The sequence below is a fragment of the Nylanderia fulva genome, unplaced genomic scaffold, assembly GCF_048542155.1.
Source record: "Nylanderia fulva isolate GAGA-0341 unplaced genomic scaffold, ASM4854215v1 Scaffold2, whole genome shotgun sequence".
Taxonomy (NCBI): Eukaryota; Metazoa; Arthropoda; class Insecta; order Hymenoptera; family Formicidae; genus Nylanderia; species Nylanderia fulva.
The window spans coordinates 2,915,618-2,939,941 of NW_028190263.1; the positions used below are offsets into that span (position 1 = coordinate 2,915,618).

Consider the following 24,324-nt stretch of genomic DNA (forward strand, 5'->3'; position numbering starts at 1 on the left):
CAATCTTGTCGCGAATCATTGCCATGTGATTTACAGAGTTGCGTTCGAATTATTGAGTTTTCTCTGCCGTCAAAAGTCAAGATTGATGAGAGATCCTGCGACATGTGTAGAAACATGATCGTTAATTGAGATAATATGCTATTAGACTGGATTGTTCATCAAGTACAATTCTTGTCCATATATGAAGGCAATTTTATATTCCACTTATCGTTAAGCATGAACGATTAATTATGATTTTTGTTTAAACCCCGTTTGAAAATTGCGTGGGATGTTATATAGCATTGAAATTTTATACAGATTTTTATGTTAAAAGATGAATAATCGTGATGGTGTAAGCAATGAATTAATAATAAAAGATGGTTGATTAGCTATCTCGATGCACATCACGTAAAAATTTATGGATGCTGTTTGGAATCTCTAATTATTTGCATATATTTTATTGTCATCAATTTTACATTTCTCGCGAGAGTTAAAAGTATCGTTTGTAATAATTGTAATTAGATTTTAAGATTTCAAGATAGTTTTATTTTCTCGTTTTCATGATTAAGATTATATATACAATTAATGAAACGAATTTATTTATGATATTAATCTTTTATGTTATTATGCCATTATGATACAAATTATTGCTAAAATTCATTCTCTCTCGTACTTAAAATCAAATCTCGAAAATGAATTTGTAAAAAGGAGTACATGTCAAATATTCATTATATTGTTCGAACAAGAAGAAAACTAATCAAATTTTGAAAAAAATAGAGTACAAGTAGAGAGATATACTATAATTATATTATGATTTTAAACCGACCAATGAATATTTTCTAAATAATTCTTTATAGAGATTTATCACCACTAGGGAAGCGGTCCAGCGAAAGAGAAGTCGCGTAGGACTTTTTGTGACTTTGTATTCTCTTCAGAGAAGTTGCTGGAAACTCGTCCTGCACTTCTCCTTCACAGGAGTGTAGTCGAATCAGGATGCACCTGATGCCAAGGCGATATTCTACTTCTACGTTTTGTATTTCACTATTACCTGCTTTTAATTTAATAATGTTTGTATAAGTTATTGCAATTCTGAAGAGAAATAAAAATATTTTGTACGGTACAGATGCAAGAGAGAAAAAGAAAGAGATTTTAATTAGTAGTATTACTTTTGTCACTTATACACAAATATCAGATTTTATAGTAATATTTACACATCAGTTGTGTATTACTTAATCGAGTGATTAATAGAATTTTGAAAGAATTATTTATTTTATGTATCTAATTATAATTTTGAAGCTACTCTCTTCCTACAACTCTATATCGTTCCATAAATCTTTAATAACATAACTGCGAATAATTCAGATTTAAACTCAATTTACAAGTCTTGTCTACAATTGTCAGGTCTACAAATCTACAATTTGTAAACCTGTAATCGGTTGATATCGAAGAGTAATTTAAATAATGAGAAAAGAGCTGTACTATATGACTCTTCATCAACGCATCCTTTTCATCCTTTCTCATATTCTCGGGAAGAGAGTATCCCTTCGCACGCATTTATTTAGGTGGCGATCTAGGTGGTAGCTTTTTCGGGAATATACACCCCTGCGCACTCCTCCGCCCGATGACGATGAAAGGAGCGTTGCTTTTAAAGGCAGCTCGCGTCGCTTGGAAGGCTCGCCTCGTCCAAGGTCAGTGCCGTGGCCGACGAAGCAGCCACGGTCGGCTCCGTATCTCAGCCGATCCTCGACTGTAACGTGCGCGCGCGCTGATGAACTTACTATCCTGCCAAGTGCAAGAATGCAAGTCGACGGTGCGAGAGTTCGCGAGTGCTCTGATTTTCACGTACGAGTGATGTTACGTTAACGGAACGGAAGAGAGAGAGAGAGAGAGAGATAAAGTTGAGCGGGAGCGAGCTGGAGTCTACTTTATAGTGAAAAACCGTATATTTTGTTATTCATTGACTTGATGAATTGATGACTTTTTATCGCGTCTATCCTAGATTTGTAGCTTATTAAAGTTCAGTATGCGACTCGCCTTCTCGTCGGGATTCTTCAAAATGTCAGGGCGGGGTACGTTTAGATTATACAGCTTGCGACACATTGTTGAAGCTCGATGCGAATTGAATGTGAATGTTTCATGATATGTCATTTCTTTGTCTCGGATAAGTTTTTTTCTTTAATTGAAAAATTCAAGGCAAACATCAGGTCTTTGATAAACACCTAAATAAGACTAACATATAAGAATGTTACACGCGAATCTCAAATAATTCTTATTAATATAAAAAAAACTAAATTTCAGACAGAAACTAAGCGTGTGTAAACAAGACAATGCTGTAACGTTACATCCAAACACCCGTTTGGATCGACAGCGAGAGTATTTCGTCTCTGTATCCCCTTCGAGAGAACCGATCAGAGTCTCTCCCGGCCAAGAATTCCGCAGAGTGCCCCCTTCGTTCTACTGCAGGCAGGTTGGTAGACGGGTACAGGCGCAAGCAGGTAGGTAGGTAGATAGGTAGGTAGGTAGGTGGTGCACCGGAGCAGACATTCTCTCGCGGGAAGCAAACCGGGAGCGACGACGACGAGCGAGCGAGCGAGTCCGAGACGGAACGTCGAGGCTCGAAACCCCTGCGGAACCGGTTCTCCGCGCGCGTTCTTCTTCCTCTCCCGTCCTCTTTGTCCCTTCCTTTTTGTCCCCCGAGGTCTCCTTTTTTTTCTCCACGCGTGTCGCGCGGTCGACATCGCACAGGCGTCGACCACTATCGCGCGCGCGGGAATGTGCGTTTTAAAAACGCACTATATCTCTCTTTCTCGCTCGTACGTGCGTGTACACCTTTTATGATTAATTGCCTGTGATTCCTACCTGACGATGGGATGCAGAAGCGAATGGGAGAGAGAAGAGCTCTCTCATGATGGGGTGCGTGCACTCTCTTTGCAGCCAGAGATGGCGGCGAAGTGTTCTCTCTCCGCGAACGGAAAGAATTCGCGGTCGCGGTCGAGGTCCCGCGAGTGCAGTAACGTGTCTCACCTGTTGCCGTGTCACGTCGTAATCTTCCTCTTTCCGTGCCGGCTCGGTTTTTCGCGGCAGATGTACGTCTGCGTCGCCTTTGCATCTCATGTTGAAATGACATCGAGTGAAGTACTTGTAGATATCGTAGTCAGAGAGAGATCATAGGATTCGACGATGATTGTCAGAATTTCTCCAGAATGTCAAGTGAGTTTCTCGAAACTCCGATATTCTGGAAAGAAAAATAAATGAGCGATCTAATTGGTGATTTATAAATTAAATGCTATTTCTACTTTTTCGTTTATTTATAAAGAGTTAGTTAGGTTTTTTATTTAAAATACATTATTAAATCAAATAAATAATTAATAATAAAAAAGAAAGAGTTCCATCTCTTCTATTGATTTTCTTTACAAGCGTGGAAAACAGCTGATTAAGTTAACTTACACGCTCTTTCATAAATTCACGATTTTAATTATATTTCTAAGAGGTCTAGTTATAATTGCATTTACTTATACTTCAACAATAATTGCCAATATTCTTTGTGTTCACTTTACATGTCAATATTCAAAGTGGCGTTTGGTGAAATTTACATTCTCATTATGCCTCGCGTGCGCTTATGTTATAAAAGGGTAAATTAAATTAATAATAAGTATCGCATATCAATCGCATCATATCAATCAATCCATCCAATGACGCACCTGTCGTCAGTACCTGCTCTTCTCTTTCTTATCGTTGTGCATATCACGCGATATAGAAGGGGACGCAGTGGAGCGTGTCCTGCAATTTTGCAGGAATGGCATCGCGAGCCTCTCAGTCACTTTTGATAGCGCAACTTTCTGCGGTATTAAGTCTCTTCATATTTTGTAATCTGCAAAAGTAACATGACATTTTTCAATATATATATAAATTTAAAACATGCTGTTATTATCAAAAGACGATTAAATTTCTTTTAAAAGAATTATAAATTAAAAAGATAATATTCTTAATCAATTTTCCGGTATTTCTATCGCAAAAGGTTTTCGCATTACACAGCTATAGATATTAGATAGCTATAGATGGAGGATCTCTGTGCTCCATCTTATTTCTTGCGCCAAAAAAATTGCGCAAAATTTGGTGAAAATAAAAAATGAATTTTATCCTCTCTTCGCAAAGGATTCTCACCGCCATCCTCCATTTTCGCGGAGGATTCGCGTATCCGCGCGTCTCCTCCTCGCGAAGGCTCGCGTGGCGCTTCGACGACGACCGGTTGAGCGTTTTAGCCGGCCGGCGATCGTGCCGATTCCCTCTCATTGGCCGAGAACCGGCGGTTCTACCGCTCGCTATACCCGCACGACGAGACTCTTTGTCCGTTTTTCGTTCGTTCCGACGAGAGACGAGCGGCGCGCCGTGTGCGAGCTATACGAGAGTCGTGCAGTTGAGAGGGATCTTTCGGTCGTCGCGCCGGGTGCGATTATTGCAGCGGCTCCTTGCCTTCGAATTCGATCGTCCCGATCTCGCCGATGTGCCGATGTGCGTGCGTGCTCTCGCTGTCACTCGCATTCAGCGTCTAAACATCCCGCTTGGCGACAATTATTAATCTATATAGCGTCGACTTTCACACACATGCATGATCGGTTGGAGCGACGTTAATTTCTTCTTATATACAGACGAAGAGTGATATTTCTGTTTCTTGTAGTCTCTGCAAAAAGAGATTGATTGTTGCAGTTATTGGTGTAACATTGATAAGAGAAAAGCAGGTACGTTTAACGATAAATGTGTAACGCGAACAGATGGTTTCTCTCTTGATGATCAGAGTGCGGATCTCTTTGGATACGAAAGTATCGGAGCATTTATAATAATTGCAAAATGTTAATACACTCGTATTCATTGCAATTGCTTTTAGAAAACGCTGCATTAGAATTTTTTCTTTTTTTTTTAAAGAATGTTAATCTCTTTGTGCGTGTGTTCTCTGTTTTTTTTTTGCAATAAGTAACATATGTATCTTAAAATTATTGAGAAATTTTTTAATAGTAAATTTCTCATATCAAGTTATTTTTTCTTAACTTTCTTCTGTAATATTTTATGCTTTTTTCAAACAATAATGCATATGTTTTAAATTGTATTATAAATATAAATTCTCCAGAGTACATATACATATATTATACACAATTTCTATTTTGAATGTGTTATTATCGCATAAACTTACGAATACTTATTATGTATGTAAAACTCTACCGATATCGACCAAGGACGAAATACCAATACATTAGATATACAAGCTAAAAAACAATTGAGTATACAAATTGCATAAGTACTTTGCTGTACATGAGTTATCTACTAACTTATTTACGAAGCAGAGAATTAAAATGATTAAAATATTATCTCAATAATTTTCTACGAAATTTTATAGAATTATTTCTTTTATCTCGGCGTTATAAATCTTTTTACGTGTATGTGTGTGATGGAAGATTAATTAAACGAGAAGAAATTTTATCAAAAAAGCTTGATCGCGCAGATCAAATAGAACGAATATCGCAGAAGACACATCGACGGTTTAATCTCGGTTTCCGATCGCGTCACCCGGTATATGCGAGACGGTTCTATTCTCCCGAGGATCTCGACTTCTTGCGACGACCTTCAGCGCCGTATCACGAAGCCGCCGAAGAGCATTGTCCCGCAAGAGTACCGGCTTTTACTTCGCTCTTCTCGTGCATTTCGGAAAAATCGGAGTCCAGACTTGGTTCAAAAGGGGCGGTCTTTAAGCGACTCTCGATAGACGCGAAAGGGAGTGCCCAGACTAACCTTGACCTTGAGTATACTTGCTATTCTGGCTCTTGCTACGGCTCGCGATAGATTACGATCCTTCGCATTCGTCGTCCTCTCGTCAACGTTTCTCGACCTATAAAGTGAATTGTAATTAGTTGGGCTTTATCTCAATTGATTTTTTTTTGTATTCTCTATATATTCAAGTATGCAAAAGGTTCTTATCGTTTCTACTCGAGTCAATTTATAATTATATTTTACCTCGATATAATTGCTTCCCGCAATTAAGCCTTCTTAAATAAGGTACGTGCTCCCTGCAACGCTACAGGTGCATATGCCGGATGCATGCGCCTCTTTCTTTCATCCATAAAAAATTTCTCCCACGAAGATATCCTGAAACAATTCGAATCACGTTATCTATCGTATGCAATCGCTGTACATTTAGTCTTCGAAACTTGAAAAGAATCAATTATTCTTCCATATATAACTCTATGCGCGATACAAGTTACAAATTAATTTGTAATTATTAGCACAGTTAAAAAAACCTTTTCAAGGTCTCGTCCCATTTTTACCGCAGAAAAATTATAATTTAATTATTTCGCGCGCTGGTGACTTAAACGATCATTAGCCTCGCCATACAGTACAAGTTGTGTTTTACGTTACGCGATCGAAAAAGTCGTTCGTATCGAAAAGGAAATCGGCTCGAGGAGACCGGCTGAGGGAATGGAACCCCTCTAGACGGACGCACGTATGTTCGCCTCGCCTCGCGCGCGGACACCGCTTCGGTCAAGGTCGCAGTCTGCGCGCTTAACGTTCTTTTTGCACGTTCTCTTTCCCGGCTTGTACCGGGTGTTCCGAGCGAAACTGATCAACGAGTCGCGAATTGGTCGACAAAAGCTTTCCTCTCCAACGACGAGCGAGACGATGCGATTGAATTCTGCAGTCTTGGAGAACTTTTCTTATTCGGATGGTTTCTTTCTTCATCTATTAATTTTTTGAAACAGCTTTTCCTGAAAATATTTTAGTTAGCTCTTTTTTAAGTCTTTATATATATGTGTATGTATGATCTTTATAATTGCATAATTAATCAGCGGAATTATTGACTGTAGCAACAGACTTAACAGAGGAACAGTAAGATTAGAGATAGATTTCGTCATGAAATACATTATAAAAAATGTCTCGCGTATGTCCCGTTTAGAATTGATATTTTTCTAATATTTATAGCAAATTTCGAAAAACGCGACCTGCAATTTTCGATGCACCAAGGCGTAACGTCTGGAGGCGCTTCGATTGTATTACGGCGGCGATATGAGAATTTTTTTTCACGGGTACAATGAATTTTAATACGCGTCTCAAGGCCTGTCGACGAAGGTACGTATATGAAGCGGGATTATACGAGACTATATATATATGTATATATACACATATACATACATATATATATGTATATACAGGATACTGTGTCGAGGCTTGGTAACTCCACCACCGTTGGCGGAATCTGACGGCCAATGGGGTACGAGTTTCCTTCTCTCGGCGCGAAAGGCAGCTCATATTACATATTTACAATGCACCAAAGCGTTTTAAAATCTTTCAAGAGCATGCACACACATGTCGCTTTTGCGCGAGAGTATCTTATCCAAGTATCGTCGTTCCCGCGGTTAAGTATACCCTCGCCTGGAGGATGGCAAATTTGTCGATCTCTCGTCTGCAGATGGGAGGTTGAAGGAACCGAATAAGGCAAAAATAGCCGACGTTATAGTTGACAACAATACACCTTTGTTGTAATGTCGACGAGCAAACTCTTGATATTTTAATACAGATTGACGCCGTACCTGTAAAAAGTGAAAGAAATAAAATAATGATGATGAAGAGTGCATGCATATATTTATCACATGTTTTATTCATTATTTCGATTACCACGTTAGTTGTTCATAACATATTTTATGTATCATTTCAATTATTAAATGTCTAAAATACATAACCTCTTTTTTCTAATATTAATCCGCGAGAATATATTAGAACTATTGGTATAACCTATATAATCTACAGAACAATTATATGATTATTAGCTCATATTGTTTATAATCGAGAAAATATAATCATAATTACCTAAATGAGAATATTTCCTTTATATACATTAATTATTTAACATTTATATATCCTCCGGCTAACTTTACGTTACGCTTTTGCAGTTTTTGAATAACAGCATCTGGCGACAGCAGTGACAGAAATGCCCAGCTGACAGCTTACCGACCATTGACATTTACCGACCGCGCCGATTACCATTGGAGCCTCGCCGCGTAGTTCTCGAATTCGCCGCGAGGGGCGCTGCCGCTCGGCGAGAGGTGGGTTCCCACGCGATTGCGCATCAGTTCGCAGATGTTCGCGGAGGAGCGTCGTTGACGTGAGAGAGGCGTAGTGTTTTGGATGTCGTTGTCATACACGACGGCGTCAGGCATGTCCAGCGCCTTGACGTTTCTTTCCCTGATACTCGTCGTCGCCCTGGCGGACTCGAGTTATCCCACGCAACGCACAGTAAGTATATGAATTTTCATACTAGGTTATAGAGAAGGACGAAAACAATGATTCATTGATTCACGACCGACTGGCGTCACGAGAAAAGGATCGCGTGTCTGTGATTCATCGCGCGACTTTGTACTTTCTTTTGTATATATTACGTTCTCTTTGTACTCGGTCTTATTACAGATTTAAGGGAAAGAGAGAGAGAGAGAGGCCTCCTACTTTGACATGTATAACCTATATGATATAACCTCCGAAAGATGCTTTGGTCGTTCGTGGGAGTATGTATTCGTACATCGCGCGTAGAAGCTTATTATGATTTCGTTATCATTAATAAACAGGTGGATTCATTGATAAATTGGCCGCTCGTGTAATGGCTGATCGGATAAGTGGCAACCAAGCGCGACCTGAATCGCTCGAGATCTAAGGGCATGGTCGATCGTAATGCGCGTAAAGGACATTTAATTATTAAATTATGACGCGGATTGAGAAACGGGATTTTCATTCCAAGCTTTTAAATTTTATATCACAAATGACCTCTATGTAATAAACTCGGTATAACATGCAGCAAACTCGGCTTGGAGTTTCGGTAATTTTCCAATGTTTTGTTTATTGTGATCTCTCTATCTTTCACTCATAACTTCCGCAACAGATTACTTAAATACGATAATCACGTTATCGTTATATGCCTCTTTATGAGATATTTTAGTCACTTGAGATAACATTTTATCGATCAGTTACCATAATAATAATATTAAAAAGATATTACGAAGAAAGTAGAAATTTCAATTAATTGTTAGATACTAACGTCAGTCCATAAATCGTTATTAATTATATATTTATAAATTGTTAAAATATTTGTTGCATTTCAAGAAATCCGTGATTATGTTTCCATGATATACCTTGCCTAGGGTCTTAAATTTATAATAAACTCAAGTATCGATCCCACGAGTGTGAATTAATAAATATAAACCAACTTGAAGAGAACCGGCACACGCTAACATAACTATGTTAAGGCTCTCTTGAAAAAAAAGGAACAAGAAAATCTGTCATACGCGAAGTATATATTCATCGCATAACTGTGTTAAAAGTGAAAAATGAAATGCGCACGTGGTAATCCACAATTATTCTATCGCGAAATAGGATTTATCTTTTATTCCTCGTATATAAAATCCACAGAAAGAAATAATATTACGATAATCAAATATAAGCTCGAGTACTTTTACATCGAGCGCGTCCTTGCACTCCTTTCCCTTTTTTCCGCGAAAGGAAGAGGAAAGGTGCAATTTACTTCGCGTTTCGCACGGGATTATAAATACTGAGCCTACGCATCAATCGCAGATTAACGTAACGCGGTGTAATGAACGACATGCGGCCATTGTGTAAGCTCCGCGAGGGCTTTTGATAGGAACGATGCAAGGCCGTCTGATCTGGGTCATCCATCCGTTAAGCGGTCGCCGTTTTATAATCGTCGCACATGCGTACATATCTGCGATGATTTATAAAACCCTCTCGATTTATTCGCAGTTACGATCGTGGCTGAATCCGGATTGCGACGATACGTGCCGGGGGCGGAACGTGACGACCCTCCACTTGGGTGCAGATGGACGGAACGACACGTTGCATTACTTATGGGATTTCATCGGCACCCCGTCCTTACTTCTGGCGCTCACGCCTCCGTCCACCACGCTCAACATCAGCTGGGAGAATTATCTCGCAAGACGCGAGAACTCGCTTCACTTTTCGGAGAAACCCCTCTATACCTTCGGCGTGATAATAAATAAGGTAATTCCCTTTTGCACTCCTCTCTCGCGGTGTCCGACGATTAATTATATAGGATGTATATACATACTCTCTCGAAAAACCTTGGAAACTTGGTATTTTCATAAGAAAGATATTATTCTATTATTTAAATTATCCCTTTGATAATTTTACTTTTATTTTTTTACTTAATACACATTTTGCAATATTTTAGTTTTTGTGAAAATTTCATGTAATGTTTTTATTGACATTCTTGATATGAATAGAAAACATAGAAAGCGCATACAATAACAAAACTTATTTTAAAAAGTTGCATCTACAGACTTATTTTATCTGGAATTTTAAATGAAAATACCTGGAAGATCGGGGAATTCTCAGAAAACTTTTACACTTAAGTAGACACTTGTAATTGCACGAGAGTGAATTTATTTGATGAATGCGCAGGATAAGTTCTGTCACAAATAATTAATGTAACAAAAATGATTCTTTTATTTTGTCATATTGTCAATCGAAACAATTAATTTTGTTAATTACGTGTTGAATTAATTTTTCTTTAAGAAACTAAAATGAATATCGTACATTAATTCGATTGATAAAAATAGTGACAAGATAATGTGTAAAAAAAAGCGATCGATGAATCACAAAATTTTTACAGTTGTGATTGATGATAGATTGCACGAATTAAATATAGAAATGCGTTAATGTAATTTAATATATATGGAAACATAGAGATATGTAAAGATAGCATGTTGACGAGAAACTTGTTACTTTAAGATTTATTTCCATCTTAAACTTGAACATAAATCCATGTGAGTGACGTAAATCCACTCGTCGCATTTTCCTTTGCCGAGTACGGAGGGTGCATTTGCGGTTTCTTAATTAAACCTTCGTACTTCAATTTGTCTGCACTTTATAGAAACACCTCCTTAGGTCGAGAGGCTTTTCTCTCTCTCGGAGGACACACGTGTATCTCTCTGTACGATTTTGATACATTGAAACATAGCGAAGCGCAGAATACGAAATGCTTCATTAAATTAAATTAACTTAAATTTCTAATAAAATTTACAACACAGTGCGTTATGATATATCGGATAATATATATTCGTTTCTTGTTCAATACATTAATTCTCTGTACTATTAGCATACGAAACAAATTTTGAGAATGCGCGATATTAATCCTCCGCATTGTAAAATACATAATCGACGAATTGAAAATTGATTCGCGTTATTCGGTTGATGGGATTAATGGTTAGCGTACAAAGCAGGATGTCCATAGCAATGGGCAAACAAGTTTTCGCGCGATCGAATGCATTTGTCGAAAATTTCGAGCGCGAGATGCATCACCGGGATTGTGGTGATTTAATTCAGTTAATTTTATTGGTTTTAATGTGCAATCGCGCGCGTGCGAGAAATTGCGATATATCTATCTATATTTAATCGCACAGTTTCATCACCGTCGAACGATTTGATATTTCGTCAAGTACTGTTACGATTTTTGCATCAATAATGAAACGATATGCATTTATATGTAGATTGTATTGCATTGCATTGTGTTGCAGATTATCGAATTCGACGATGTAAATGACACGGCACTGATTGACACTGCCAACGTCGCTAACGTGAACATTTTGCCTCTCGAGTATTTCAACTGGCAGCGCGTGTCCTTAACGCAAAACAGCGAATTCGTCTCCCTGGATATGGAGGGTAACTCTTATCACGATACAGCTAAGAATATCAGCAGAAATGGGAGTATAAAGCTTTCGGTAAAGTATTTTGCAGCATTCAAGAGAAAGTATGTGATTGAGGTAGTGTGTAGTAAAATGCATGCAAAAATATAATCAATTATGTGTTCTCGAATAAGAAGTACATTGCAGACACCATTTCGAGCCTGAACTAATAAATATTATATGCTTTCTTATCTTTTTTTTTTCTTGTGGTACAAAGCGCTTGCATCTTTCCTAAACGCTATTAAGCGTTTGTACCCTCTCCCCAAAGCACTAATATTCTTTACTTTTTCAGTTCCGAGGATTCTGCACTCTTGATCATTCGGATATGGTGCCTCATATGTTGCACACGGAGAATTCTACACAAATAGACATCATCCTGGATCGTCTGCAGTCCAACAAAACGTTTTCCAACAGTAGATTCGCTATTGAATTGCTCGTGGTTGGTGGTGGTGATCCTGAAATACTAATGTTCGTTGATCCGAAAAAGAGTCTGGATGACGAGCACACACCAGGTATTTTCGAGGTAATAAATTATAGGCGTTTATCATTTCAAACCGGCCTTTTTATTTTTTTTGTATAATTGAAAGTTTTATTATATTAATTAATTTTTTATTATGATTTTTAGATTGTTGAAGTTCGAACACCACCCTATAGAGAACTGGACAGTGCGTTAAACGGTGGAGCATATTTGCAATGGCGACCGGTATCGTACAATAGCCCATTACGTGACGTAACCAGTTCTACAGAGACAACGCAATATCCACCGAAGAAAGTGTTCGGTTATACGAGTGCTGTTAAAGATACGATGCTGTATTGTTATTACGGGAACAAGACAGATCTTCTTCTACAAAGTTTAACGATTTCTTTGGGCTCGAAAGGAGACGGTTTCTACAAGAAAACGAATTATTTGACATGGTGAGTAGTTGCAAAATTTTTCTTGAATTTTATTTCGAAAATACTATAACGAATCTTAAAAAAGTAGGAGAATTTATATAATTTGTTCAAAGGATAAAATATTATGTTCCAATCTTATATTGCAGGACTTTTATAATCGGTTATGGTACACCACCCGAGGAGAGATTCTCTTCTCTAGTCATTATGATTATCTCGATTGGCCTCGGCCTTCCTTTGCTCATTATGGTCATTACTGGCCTGTATCTTTGCATTCGTCGAATGCCGAAGCAAAATGGCAACGTTTATTTAAGTCGATAAACTCGACGCACGTGCCATATGGTTTTTGTGTACGTTGCGCATTTAGGTGCATCGTTACATCATATGTACCACCACTGTTTTACACAAAGAGATATTCCTATATTTATATATGCGACACACATATATATATATATATATATATTTTTACACCAATTGTTAGTTCGGATCTGACATCAGTGTGATAAGCATGAGTGATGATCTGTTCTCTCACAACTTATTTAGCATTAAATGAGGCGTTAGTGGTTGTTTAGCTCTTTACTTTAATATCTTAGGATAATATGTATACGAGATACTACATATCGCGCGTGTTGATAGTCGAATAAGTATTTAGAATCAACCACATTTGTTTCTCTGAATATGCTATGAGAGGACAGCGTGTTAATTTGTGCAACGAAACATTGAACTTTTCTAGACAATTTGTAATTGTATGCTGTGTGGTATGTATGTACGTGCCTACGTATGTATGTGTGTGTGTGTGTGTGCATGCGCGCGCTTGCGTGCATGATTTATGAAATATATATCTTGCAATAAGTTGTACTACATTTTATGTGGTCCCTTTATGACTTTTCCACCTTTATCATCATCAAACTAAAATATGATAATATCTCGCTATATATATTTCATGTCATGTATTCGCATTGAATTTTTTTCAATTTCCGCGTGAAACATTTTTGAAAACTGATACATATTTCCCTATTAATTTATACATACAGATTTACGCGCGCTTCCTTGTTCATATAATTTTTCCAGTCTTATATTCACATATACAGATTTATGTTTTTTCATCAGTATCATGTATAAAGCACACATGACATCTCATTTACGAACCTCGGCAAGAAAATTGAATGGAACTTTCCCCAAGTATTTTCGATCAACGAGAAGAGACTAGTCGCCTACGAAAGGAGGATCCGAAAGCGACGAGCGGACGAAGACCCGTGTCAGGGTATGACAATCCTCGCGGATGAGCCAGCCAGGGGTGTGCTCGGAGAAATATCGTCGAAAGAGGGAAGCGAATGTTTTCAGGCAGTGGTAGTAAGAAGTGGCGCGGTATGGTACCAGGGTTCCCTCTGCACGTCGCGGGGGCGGCACGTCCACCACGGCACGATGGAGGGGTACGTTTTCATTGATCCGCCCCGTGCTACGGAAGCGCACCACGCAAGCACTTACAAGCCCTGAACGGAGCATTGATCTCGCCCCGTCTCGGTGGATACTTGGACTGCGTCGCCTCGCCACGAACGAAGGGCGCAAGAGCTCGGCATTTAGCCTTCGAGGGAAGAGAAATCGCGTTTTTCGCGCCCCCGTAGCGTACGAATCCCTCGTCCTCGGGTTGTTGTGTCGGCCAGAAACGACGACCGAGGTAGGCTCTCACCTAGGAAGAGCGGGGACGCGTGCGGCGGGGGTAGCTCGCGTAGCGGATCGCGAATGGGGTATAGATAGGAGGGTGCAAAACGGGGCGCCCCGTGACTAGTTGCCGCGGAGTCCGCTGCGCGAAAGACTGGCGCGTGGCGATGCAGTAAGATTCGCGTTTTGGTTCGGACTCGTTCACCGCGACAGTCGCTTTCGCGGTACCTACCCCGAAGACGCAGATAGAGAAGGAACACCTCGAGGGAAGAGTTGGAGAAAGTAAATTCTGGTGGAACACTCGCCAAAGAGAGCTTTGCTGCGACGAGAGCGGAGACCTCGACCTGGCGTTTACCAACGAGCGACCCTTCGTACCGGCCGCGTTGCTTCGGGGGAGAGAAACGTCAAGGAGGGGAAAGAGCGAGGGAGAGTGGTGGTAGGTGGGAGAGGTAGAGCGAAAGAGGACACGGGGTGTTCGAGAGAGAGAAAGAGAAGAGGGATTGGAGTAAGAGAGACGAGGAGAACGGATCGTTCTCGCGCGCGCGCGCGATCGGCCGTACATGCGTGTGTGCATATATATATATATATATATATATATGTGAGAGAGTGTAAGCTCGCGCGCGCGCGCGTGCGTGTGTGTGTGTGTGTGTGTACGAGCGTGCAGCTCGTAGAGAGAGAGTCGACGAAAGAACAAAGGGAGTGGAAAAGAAGAAGGATCCACTTGGTGGATCCCTCGCTGGTATAGGCAACTGTAAGGGACTTGAGAACGGGCGACAAGTGGTCGCACATCACCCCTAATCGGATCCGTAAGGAGAGTAGCCCCGCGTCAACACGGGCGACGCGGCGGTCGGACACGAACGCGTCGACGGGCCTGTCCCCGAGGAAGGGACCGTCGCGCGCAACGCGATCAATTTTCGTTGCGGCGCGCGAGCGGCTAGTAGGACCGTAGGACGGACGCGAGACGAAATGACGAGGCAACCGAGGTACCGATAACCGGCCGGATAATGTTGTCGCAGAGCAAGTTTTACGCTCTCTTCATCCACTACACTTTCGTGTAGCGCGACACGGGGCGGGTCCTTGCCGCTGCGGTGAAGAATAGCGAAGAAGGTGGTGTAGGAAGAGAAAGAAGGTGGAGCAAGGAGGAATAGGAGATAGTGAAACCAGAGGAAGGAAAAAAGAAGAGGAAGAAACAAGATTCGCCTCGAACAACCGCATAGCTGCCAAATTCGGAGCAGGTTGAAGGAAAAAGCGGGATCCCAAGTGGAAGAAACAGACCACACGGGCCGGTACACATACACACAACATACACACATACACGCGCGTGTGCATGCATGCAGGGGAAAAGACCATCGCCGCCACGTCGTCGGTCGTTCTTCTTCTGCATCGTCGATGTGAAAAAGTGTGTATCTCAGTGTGTCGTTGCACGGTGCTCGGTTGTGCTACCCTTATCTCGAGGCTGAACGAGCAAGGCCCGCGGAGGTACCCCAGAACCCGCCCCCTTCTCTCCCCTCGACGTCGCAGTGCCTCTCTTCTTCTCTCCATATCGCTACGTCACGCTTCTCTTTTACGTTCGCAGCGGTGACCATCTACGTTGGAGAGCGTTCGACCTCCTCGATCGTAAGTGTCACTCGTGTAGCGTTATGCGTGTCCGATCGCGGAAGCATCTGGAAGGATCGGAAATTCTTTCTAGGTGTTTCCCCAATTTTCTACAAGTTTTTCCATTTAGATATATACCTAGTCTAGATAGTTCGTTCCTACGTAATTCGCGGAGATCCCTCGGTCAGCTGATGGAAAACAAATTTGTTACAGATTATGCAGGGAAAATGCTCGATTTGTCTTTTCGTATGAAAATATTCCACGCATTTTGGAAAACTCGTTGTCGTCTCTTTCTCCGAAATCAAATCGCGCGAGTTGCTCACCTCAAAGTCATGTCTGATCTTTCGACGCGTGATAGGGTTACAGAGAGATGGCTCTCTCGACGCACAAAGATGTGAGGAAATTCGTGATATAGAATCATGTTGAGATACGCGAGAAACTAGTTTATAAACTCTGAAATTTTAGACTTAGGGGATATCAATTATATATAATGCAATTTTTATATATAAAAATGTCAGATTTTTATTTCGCTTGATTATCGCAATTATTTCGCGCTGTTTGTAATCAGAATTTTTATTTTATATATTTTTAAAATATGAGATACGTATATCGGTCACAATGTGACACGATGGACTGTTTGACATTCATGATGGAACCAGGGGCGTAACTACTTTAAATATAGCGCAAGCAAGCAAGGTGCAGAGGCACATGCGGCGCGAATACGAGGGCGTACATTATAATCATACATATTAACAAGATAATGGTTGGCATATGAAGCTGAGCTAATGATATACCCATCGTGTATAACTAGCGCATTTAAAACGATAGCGGAATCAGTGTGGCATTTATATTATTTGGTGTCAAGAAAAATATAAAAAAACTATTTATGTTTCATTTTTTTTATTGAAAATGAAATTGATAAAAAAAAAATCAGCATTTTTTGATATTAATAATTTTTTTATCTCAAGCTAGTTTTATTCATATCGACGAATTTTAGGATCTTAGACGAAATGTCGCGAATAGCCTTTCATCCGCGTGAAATGACATTCCTGAAAGAGATATCGATCGAAGGCTCGTATTATTATTCCTTTCGCGTTTTCGAAGATTCGCCAGATATAGCGGGAGAAGGACGAGATATCAAACGTTACATAATATTGCGGTGCCGAAACGTTCGAGGGTTTTCAGCGCGAGAGCGAAAAAATCCTAGTTTGACAGTTCGCCGCGGACGAGAGTCGAGTGGAGCGAGTCGAGCGCGGGTCAGACGCGCCGCCAGCCGTCCGACCAGTCGTTGATTCGACTACTTGGAGTGGCGCGTGCAAACGATGCGGCGCGGCGCTCCGAGCTGCGTCGGGGGTGCACGTTTTTTTTCCATGCACACGTCGTCGTTTACGGTCTCGCGGTCTAACGAGGTCTCGATTACGAGGCGCGATTATACAGAACGGCAATCGAATCGTTAAGGTGTGTGTGTGTGTGTGTGTGTGTTGTGTTTCGTGCATATATATATATATATATATATATATGTCGCGTAGCGTGACGCGGCGCTCTGCGGCTGCCATTTTCGATATATCGATCGACGCTTACCGCGGTTCAGGGATCGGTCGCCGACGGTGATGATCGGCGCGAGGATGCGTCCAGGAATGGATTTGCATTTATACAGAGAGATTATGCAAGCGGTGTGGCTTTCGTTTAGCTTGCACGTAAATTGTCTCGGCAAGGATTATCAATCGATAACGCACGGCTAGGAAAGCTTTCTCGCATCTTTGACTGACAAACTTCCCCCTGCAATTCATATTCCAAGGTAATAAAAAACTATAATCCATATTCGCAAGTAGTACTTATGATATAAGTAGTCTGTGTTCTGTTTATAGACCTGATTTTTTTATAGTTCTCAACTTAGGAATATATATATTTATTAGAGAGAGGAAAATCGAATATAGAGAAACATAGTAAAAAAGCTCTAATAATATTTTATCTTTTGAACATATAATATGTATATTTTTTTATAAATAAATATACAAAGAAATGTTATAATATTTTTAAGTTAAAAATGTTTTTTTTTTTAATAAGAAAGAGCAAGTCGCTTAATATTACATTATTAAAATATTACACTACTAGAGAATATTTAGAGCTTACAATGTTTAGTATAATAAGTACCTATCATATATTGTGAAGAGAACTTGGATATTTTATTGCTGACGCATATCAAGTAAATGAAATACTGTTCATACTCTTTTATATTTTAGTCTACAACTATGTTAGATATATTGAACCCTAGGGAGCTATCATAAGATTATCGAAATTAAAATCTATATAAACTTTATTTTACAAATCAACAAGAGAAAGATTTAAAATATAAAGAGCACAAATTAAATTATTATCTGGAATTTTAATGTTGAAAAAAATGTATTCTAAAATCTGCAAACTCTTTATTGGCGAGCTAAAACATCGCGATTTTAGTCACGACTTGCATATAAAAATGACAATTAAGACTGCAATTAATATCGATTCTAGCGTCGTCGAATTGATCGATTATGTCGCGTTTACGGCAATGATTGTGACATGTCTGGTAGCTCTGGTGACCTTCCTCCGTGCGAAAATTGTCGGTCAATACGAGCTGCACGATCCGCTTAAGAGCGGTGCGATGGTATCGATCACCGCGTCGTGCACGACGACGCCTCGGAGGATTTTCTCCCGCGAGGAAGCGTGCGACTTGCGTCGTATGCTATAACGTGTACGAGTCGTTTATTCTCTGTAACAGGACAACCTCTTAGCTCGAGTAGCTTTACCGACCACTTTCGTTACGCACGTCGCTCACGCGTGAGTGACACGAGTTTTATTAACTCGGTAGCCTCTCGCTGCTGCTCAGACATTTCGAAAAAAAGCACTTTTACGGTATCACTAGCATTAGCTAGTGCATGTGCTTTTTTTCAAGGGCATTTCTATAATTATACATATATCGGCTGCTCAAAGTTCTACCTGCAGGAAAAAGAGGATCTTCTTGACAATTTTGTTTCGTTAATTATGAATTAGTCGCGAAGACAATTCATATATGATTTTTTTTTAATAAAAGGAAACATTTTTATATATTTCGAATATCGATGAAGAAATTCGCGATCGAGGAATTTCGCGCGAGATACAATTTTTCGTGTCAAAGTCAGAATTCAGGAAAATGGATTCATCTCCGCAAGATAATCATCTGATAATAATTTTTTATCTCGCAGCACACTTGAACTTAACAGCAACGTAATCGTGCGTGAGCAGACGTAACTTACGTCATCGTCCATTGAAGGCGACACAGGGCCGTAAGCGCGCGTCACCATCGGCTCAGCTTTGTGTAACACACATAACGGCACGGATATTCCTCTATTGACGTAACTCGCGCGCGCAGAGGGGCGAATTCCTTCGAGAGGCGGATTCCTCGATTCCGCGCATACTCGCGCGCTCCGCACTCGCGGAATCTGAATCGCACCGCGGGAGAATAATTCGTCCTGTCGACCACTCGCGCTCGCGCAGGACACTCGCAGGCGATTCCTCGTGAAATCTCTTACAAGTTTGATAAATCATCCCTCGGCATAAATAAACGATCGATAGGGCGTAATGTCAAGGGTCGCGTCATATGCTTTCGCGCGATCGCCGATCCGTGCTAAAATAAGAAGTTAGTTCCGCGTTAAGCGGCACGCTTCGAGAAAAGGGGAGTAACGAGGGAAGTAAATGCGGTCCCTTTTCTTTGAACATTGCGTCGAATATAGACTGGAGAGTAATTTGATTGGAGGAGGTTGCACGTAAAAAAGTTTTGTGCGTTTATATCAAACTATTTTCGCCGATGCTTCATCAGCTGATGACATTTTTTGTTTTTATTTAGTTTGGAGGAAAATGGAATAATTGATTTTTCATATATTGTTGCGCATGTTAAAAGTAACATTATATATTTTTTTATTTATATTTGTTAGTAGTTGTTTAAATATAATATTTTCTCTTTCTTTCTGCCTCTGTGTGCATACAATTGTATATGAAAACTTGAGAAAATAAGTAGAAAACTCGATGAGACTTATCAGCATTTTTTCTTGTTAACGAACAAAAAAAATTCTTTGTGTAACTTGACAAAAGCCAGATATTCAAATTTGATTTAGAAAAAATGATTTTTTGTTAGAACAAGAATGGGAAAAGGGAACTCGGATGATGAATTGACTCTTTCCTTTTAGGATTAAAAGGCACCTAATTTTTAATGGACGATGGCAGATAAGGTATACTTTGAAAGTGCGCGCGCGCAGAAAAAAGGGTGAAATAGCGAGAAGAGGAAGGGTGGGTTTTGCGGGGCGAACGAACGCAACAGGTGCGCTACGCTTCCCTTCATCCTCGAGTACAAGTGTACTCTGACTCGAGTACAAGTGCACCCGCGAGTAAAGTTCCTTCGAATTTCGTGGACGTCAATAATCCTCTGTCCCTCAGGATCGTTTCGTTTTAACCGACCCGAGGCGAGTGTTATCGTGTCTTCGTATCCTATTAGTAGCGAACTATTTATAGAGTATATACAATGCGTGTCAAGATGTCAAGATGTATTCTCACCTCTATGCCCGATTCAATGAATGTTTTAGAAGAACATGGCTTGTTCCTGTTCGCTGCAGACATTATTATTCTATTAATTCAATATTTATATATATTTGATATAATTATAACATCTTTTCATCCCTTTTATGTATCCATAAAATAGAGATTTAAATTAAAAATTTTGATACTTTTTACTTTCGTGAAGGAAAGATAGCTTACGAGGAAGTTTTCTAATTCAAAGAATCAAGTAGTGAATTGTAAATAATCTCTACATTATAATAGATTAATATCCTTTAATATACTTTTTACGCGTATAAAAAGTTCAATTTCTTTTTGTGTATACGAAGTAATCGACTTTAATTACTCAGAGAGAAAGGTATAGAGAGAAAAAGAGAAAAAAAGGAGAGAGAAAAATAGGTTACAGGTAAATTAAAATATATAGTATTATGCGGGTTGCTCGTTGAACCATGAAATTCTTTATTATCTGCTAATTTAAAGTGTCATTATCAAGGCATTTCTCAGTTCAATTGAGAATTGGTTTGTGATGCAACATTAATTACCATTAATGAGCATCAATTAGATCGTTATTTATGATAACAATTTATCTGCAACCGTGGTTCACATTTTTATTATAATTTCTTCAGCGTAATATTTCTCATGAGAAACAATTACTCTTTGTATTTAATATTGAATGCAGAATAATAATAGGTAAGGAATCTTGCGCGAATAATATTAATGTTATACTACGAAAGATTAAGTAATCTTTAAACAAGTTTCTCCACAAAAAATCGCGAATTTTCTATTCAATTAAAATTCAAAGAGTTCATCCTTTCACTCCCTTATTAATTCACTATTTATCTCACGAGGCTATTAGCCTTTTCAAATTTATAACAACGATATATTTTCTCCCGGGGGATTTTTTCTAGCTCAACAATTCTTATACATCTATATCTTTCGCAATATTTCCCTCCTCGAAAGCAATTACGGCGATATATCTCGAGTATACGACGAATATGAATTCTGCGCGCGCGGGAATTTCTCTCTCTCTCTCTCTCTCGCGATAGAAGGGGTAGATTCTTGGAAGCGCAATACTGGGCTGAAAACCCGTGAAGAAAGTCAAGCGGGCAGGCAAGCGGGCAATCGATCGATTGCCCTCGCACGAACGCATGGCCCTGTTCCGCGCGCTATACTTCGCCTCGCGGCGGTATACTTCGTCTTTTGTGGGTCGCGCCAGTGCAGAATGTCGCGCGAGCGCAACAATGTTATCCACAGCGGATGATCGTTTTTACCGCTGTCACGTACGTAGTGGAAGTTTTGCTGCATTTCGTGTTTCCCCGAGATATATACATATATATATTCCCCGTTATATGGATTATTACGCGCTGCACGCGTTTTTATGTCTCACGTGTCCGCGTGATGTATAGCGGAAATATACTCTCCCCTATACTATATATGAAATTGTCATTTCTCTGCTGCATTCGTATTTTTTTTATTCCATTACCTTATTTTTACTAAAATTATTTATATCGAGTCTGAAAAAAGATACGAATTAATCAAATTGCTCTGACGCAATTATGCCGAGTTACATCGATGAAAATTTGATACCGCGCGAGCTTTCGTCTGTTTGTCCGACTATAAATAGCTGTTACTACTCGGCGACCGTAATTGCTTGACATACGCCTGAACGTAAATATGTGTTTCCCGCGAGATCGACATAAAATATACAATATATTCCTAGAAAATATATAAGCATTCATTTGTCGTTATTATATTCTGCAAGAAAGGGTAATTATTCAAGCTGTATAAAAAATGTTAGAATCTATTTACGAATATTTATTTCGCGATTAGATTTCTTTATCAAATTTATGTATTTTGATCCGTGTACTATTGATCAATTAAATATTTATTTAAAACTAATTGAATTATTTCTGACACCTAAAAGGCTATTAATATTGAAGTATTACAGTTACATTGGTTTATTATTTATGGATTATTTGAGTTAGTTTGCCACAGCACATTATTCATCCGATGAACACATTTTTGGATCGCATCTATTTTTGGTTTTTCCCCATATATTGATTTTCTCCGCTTGTTGAATCAAGCAATTCCATCGAAATTGTGTGAGTCAGACCAGTCGTTTAGACAGTCTAAATATCATTGGCGCACCCAGTCAACATTATCACTGTCGCCACGTCAAGTACGTCGCTACGTCAAATAATTTTCCGTTGCAGTTCTCTCGTTCCGATTAATTTCGCCAGCCATCTTTCCAATTAATAAAATAGCGAATGAAAATATCGAAATTTCGCGCGCGAGAGCACAGGCATATTATTTTACAAAATTACACGAGAAATTCACAAAGGCTATTTGTCCACGCGTGCGCGTGCATCGAATCTTTTAAGAAGATTAATTTATTAACGCACACTCGTAAATAATTTTCTCGCCAATATCTTTGGATCTTTCATTAAGGAAAAGTAAAAGTAGCACGATAACTTATTTCTCATTCAGGGCACTTCGCGCGCGATTACTTTCGCCATACTTGAAGCTCAATTTGCGGTAGTGCAAGTCTTGGAAGTTTTACATTTACGTAAGTGAATCGTTGATTGTTTTAAGAGAATGATCCGCCTTCTTTCGAATCTTCATTCTGACGAAAGCCATAAGAACCGTTTCAGCAAAATTAAGTAAATGTGAAAACCGTGAAAATTTGCGTCGCTGCAAAGACAAAGATATTTATACAAATTTATACGTACGCATATTTAAGTGAAATCATTATTATGCGTCTTTTATCATATATTGATATTTCAATTTTAATTTTAAAATATAGTAGACAATTGTGTGTGTGTAGTATATCGCTTAAACAATTTTAAAACATAGTGGATATAAATTTTGAAAATAATGATCCCTCTCCTCTGATCCGATTTACCGTTGACCATAAATTTCTTGGGTATCTTCTAGCGATATTTCTTTCACATATATAGCTATAGAAAACATTGAGTTGCGGAGAAATACGGGAAAACTAAGCTGTCCGATTAGAAAATCTAATAAATTAAATTTGTCGAATTTAAAATTCTCTAGATAAAACAACTTGATTAGCGCATATATGTTAATTAAGTAACATCTTAATCACAACAATAATTTTTATTAATTAATCAACTATTACAGTAAAATTCCGAGTTGTCCGCAAGTCTAAAGATCAGATAATTAAAACAGTGATGTTTCAAATTAAGATTGGACACGAAGAACATGCAAATGTCTTCAATAACTTCAGCGAAATGTTGAGTTTGTCGACGCATAGCAACGAGATACTGCTCAAAGATATCGCGTCAATTAATTTGGGCAAGTCGACTTGCCTAATTTCTCGAACATCATTCGATCCATAGAGGATCCTTCTCTAGGGGTTCTACGATATAGAGCCTATCCGTGTTGAGATTGCGAGATTTTCGACGATTGCGTGCCGCACGCAACAATGTCCCGTGTTGCGTCCTTTACATTTTTTTTATTTCCGCTCGGTGTTTTTTTTTTCCTTTCCCGATCGTCTCTCCCTGGCATTGGCGAAGCCTCGGTACGACGACGACGACGGCGACGACGGTAGCGTCAGCGGTCGTCGTCATGACAACGTTTTTCCGCAACGTACCCGGCCTGGTTTGTGACGTCACGCGACGTCGGCGTTGGCGTCGCCCCACCAGCCAGCCAGCAACTGGAAGGGTTTTCCTTCACGGGGGTAGTTTCCGGTGGCGCCACCGGGTAGGGTCCATGAACATGGCGATGGGATTACGCGTATGCACCACCAGGCTAACGATTCACGTTCGCCCATTCAGCGAACTCGCTTGCTTCCCAAAAGAGGACGGGTCCGATCGGATCGATCGTCGGCGCGATAAATTTGGTGGAGTTCCTTAGC

The 24,324-nt window shown here is 39.6% G+C and overlaps 2 protein-coding genes across 5 annotated transcripts in view; one reads left to right on the forward strand and one right to left on the reverse strand.

Annotated features, from left to right (window-relative positions):
• LOC114945365 (uncharacterized) overlaps window positions 1-24,324 on the reverse strand; it is a 99,007-nt gene that overhangs the window by 9,871 nt on the left and 64,812 nt on the right. The window contains exons 1-7 of one of the 4 annotated variants that reach the window (XM_085481935.1): window positions 7,834-7,915; window positions 7,333-7,556; window positions 5,986-6,117; window positions 5,764-5,860; window positions 4,144-4,660; window positions 3,681-3,850; window positions 3,004-3,214 (exon numbers count right to left, since the gene is read on the reverse strand). The gene's annotated coding sequence lies outside the window, so the exon portion shown is untranslated. Of the gene's footprint in view, window positions 1-3,003; window positions 3,215-3,680; window positions 3,851-4,143; window positions 4,661-5,763; window positions 5,861-5,985; window positions 7,014-7,332; window positions 7,557-7,833; window positions 7,916-24,324 lie in introns of those variants that run through there. The other 3 variants (XM_085481933.1, XM_085481934.1, XM_085481936.1) reach the window with 3 other exon arrangements.
• Window positions 8,076-13,475, forward strand: LOC114945364 (glycosylated lysosomal membrane protein). Its single transcript, XM_029321565.2, has 6 exons — window positions 8,076-8,259; window positions 9,772-10,029; window positions 11,565-11,768; window positions 12,025-12,255; window positions 12,358-12,647; window positions 12,773-13,475. The coding sequence occupies exons 1-6, from the start codon at window positions 8,152-8,154 to the stop codon at window positions 12,942-12,944; spliced, it is 1,263 nt and encodes a 420-aa protein (XP_029177398.2). The 5' UTR covers window positions 8,076-8,151; the 3' UTR covers window positions 12,945-13,475.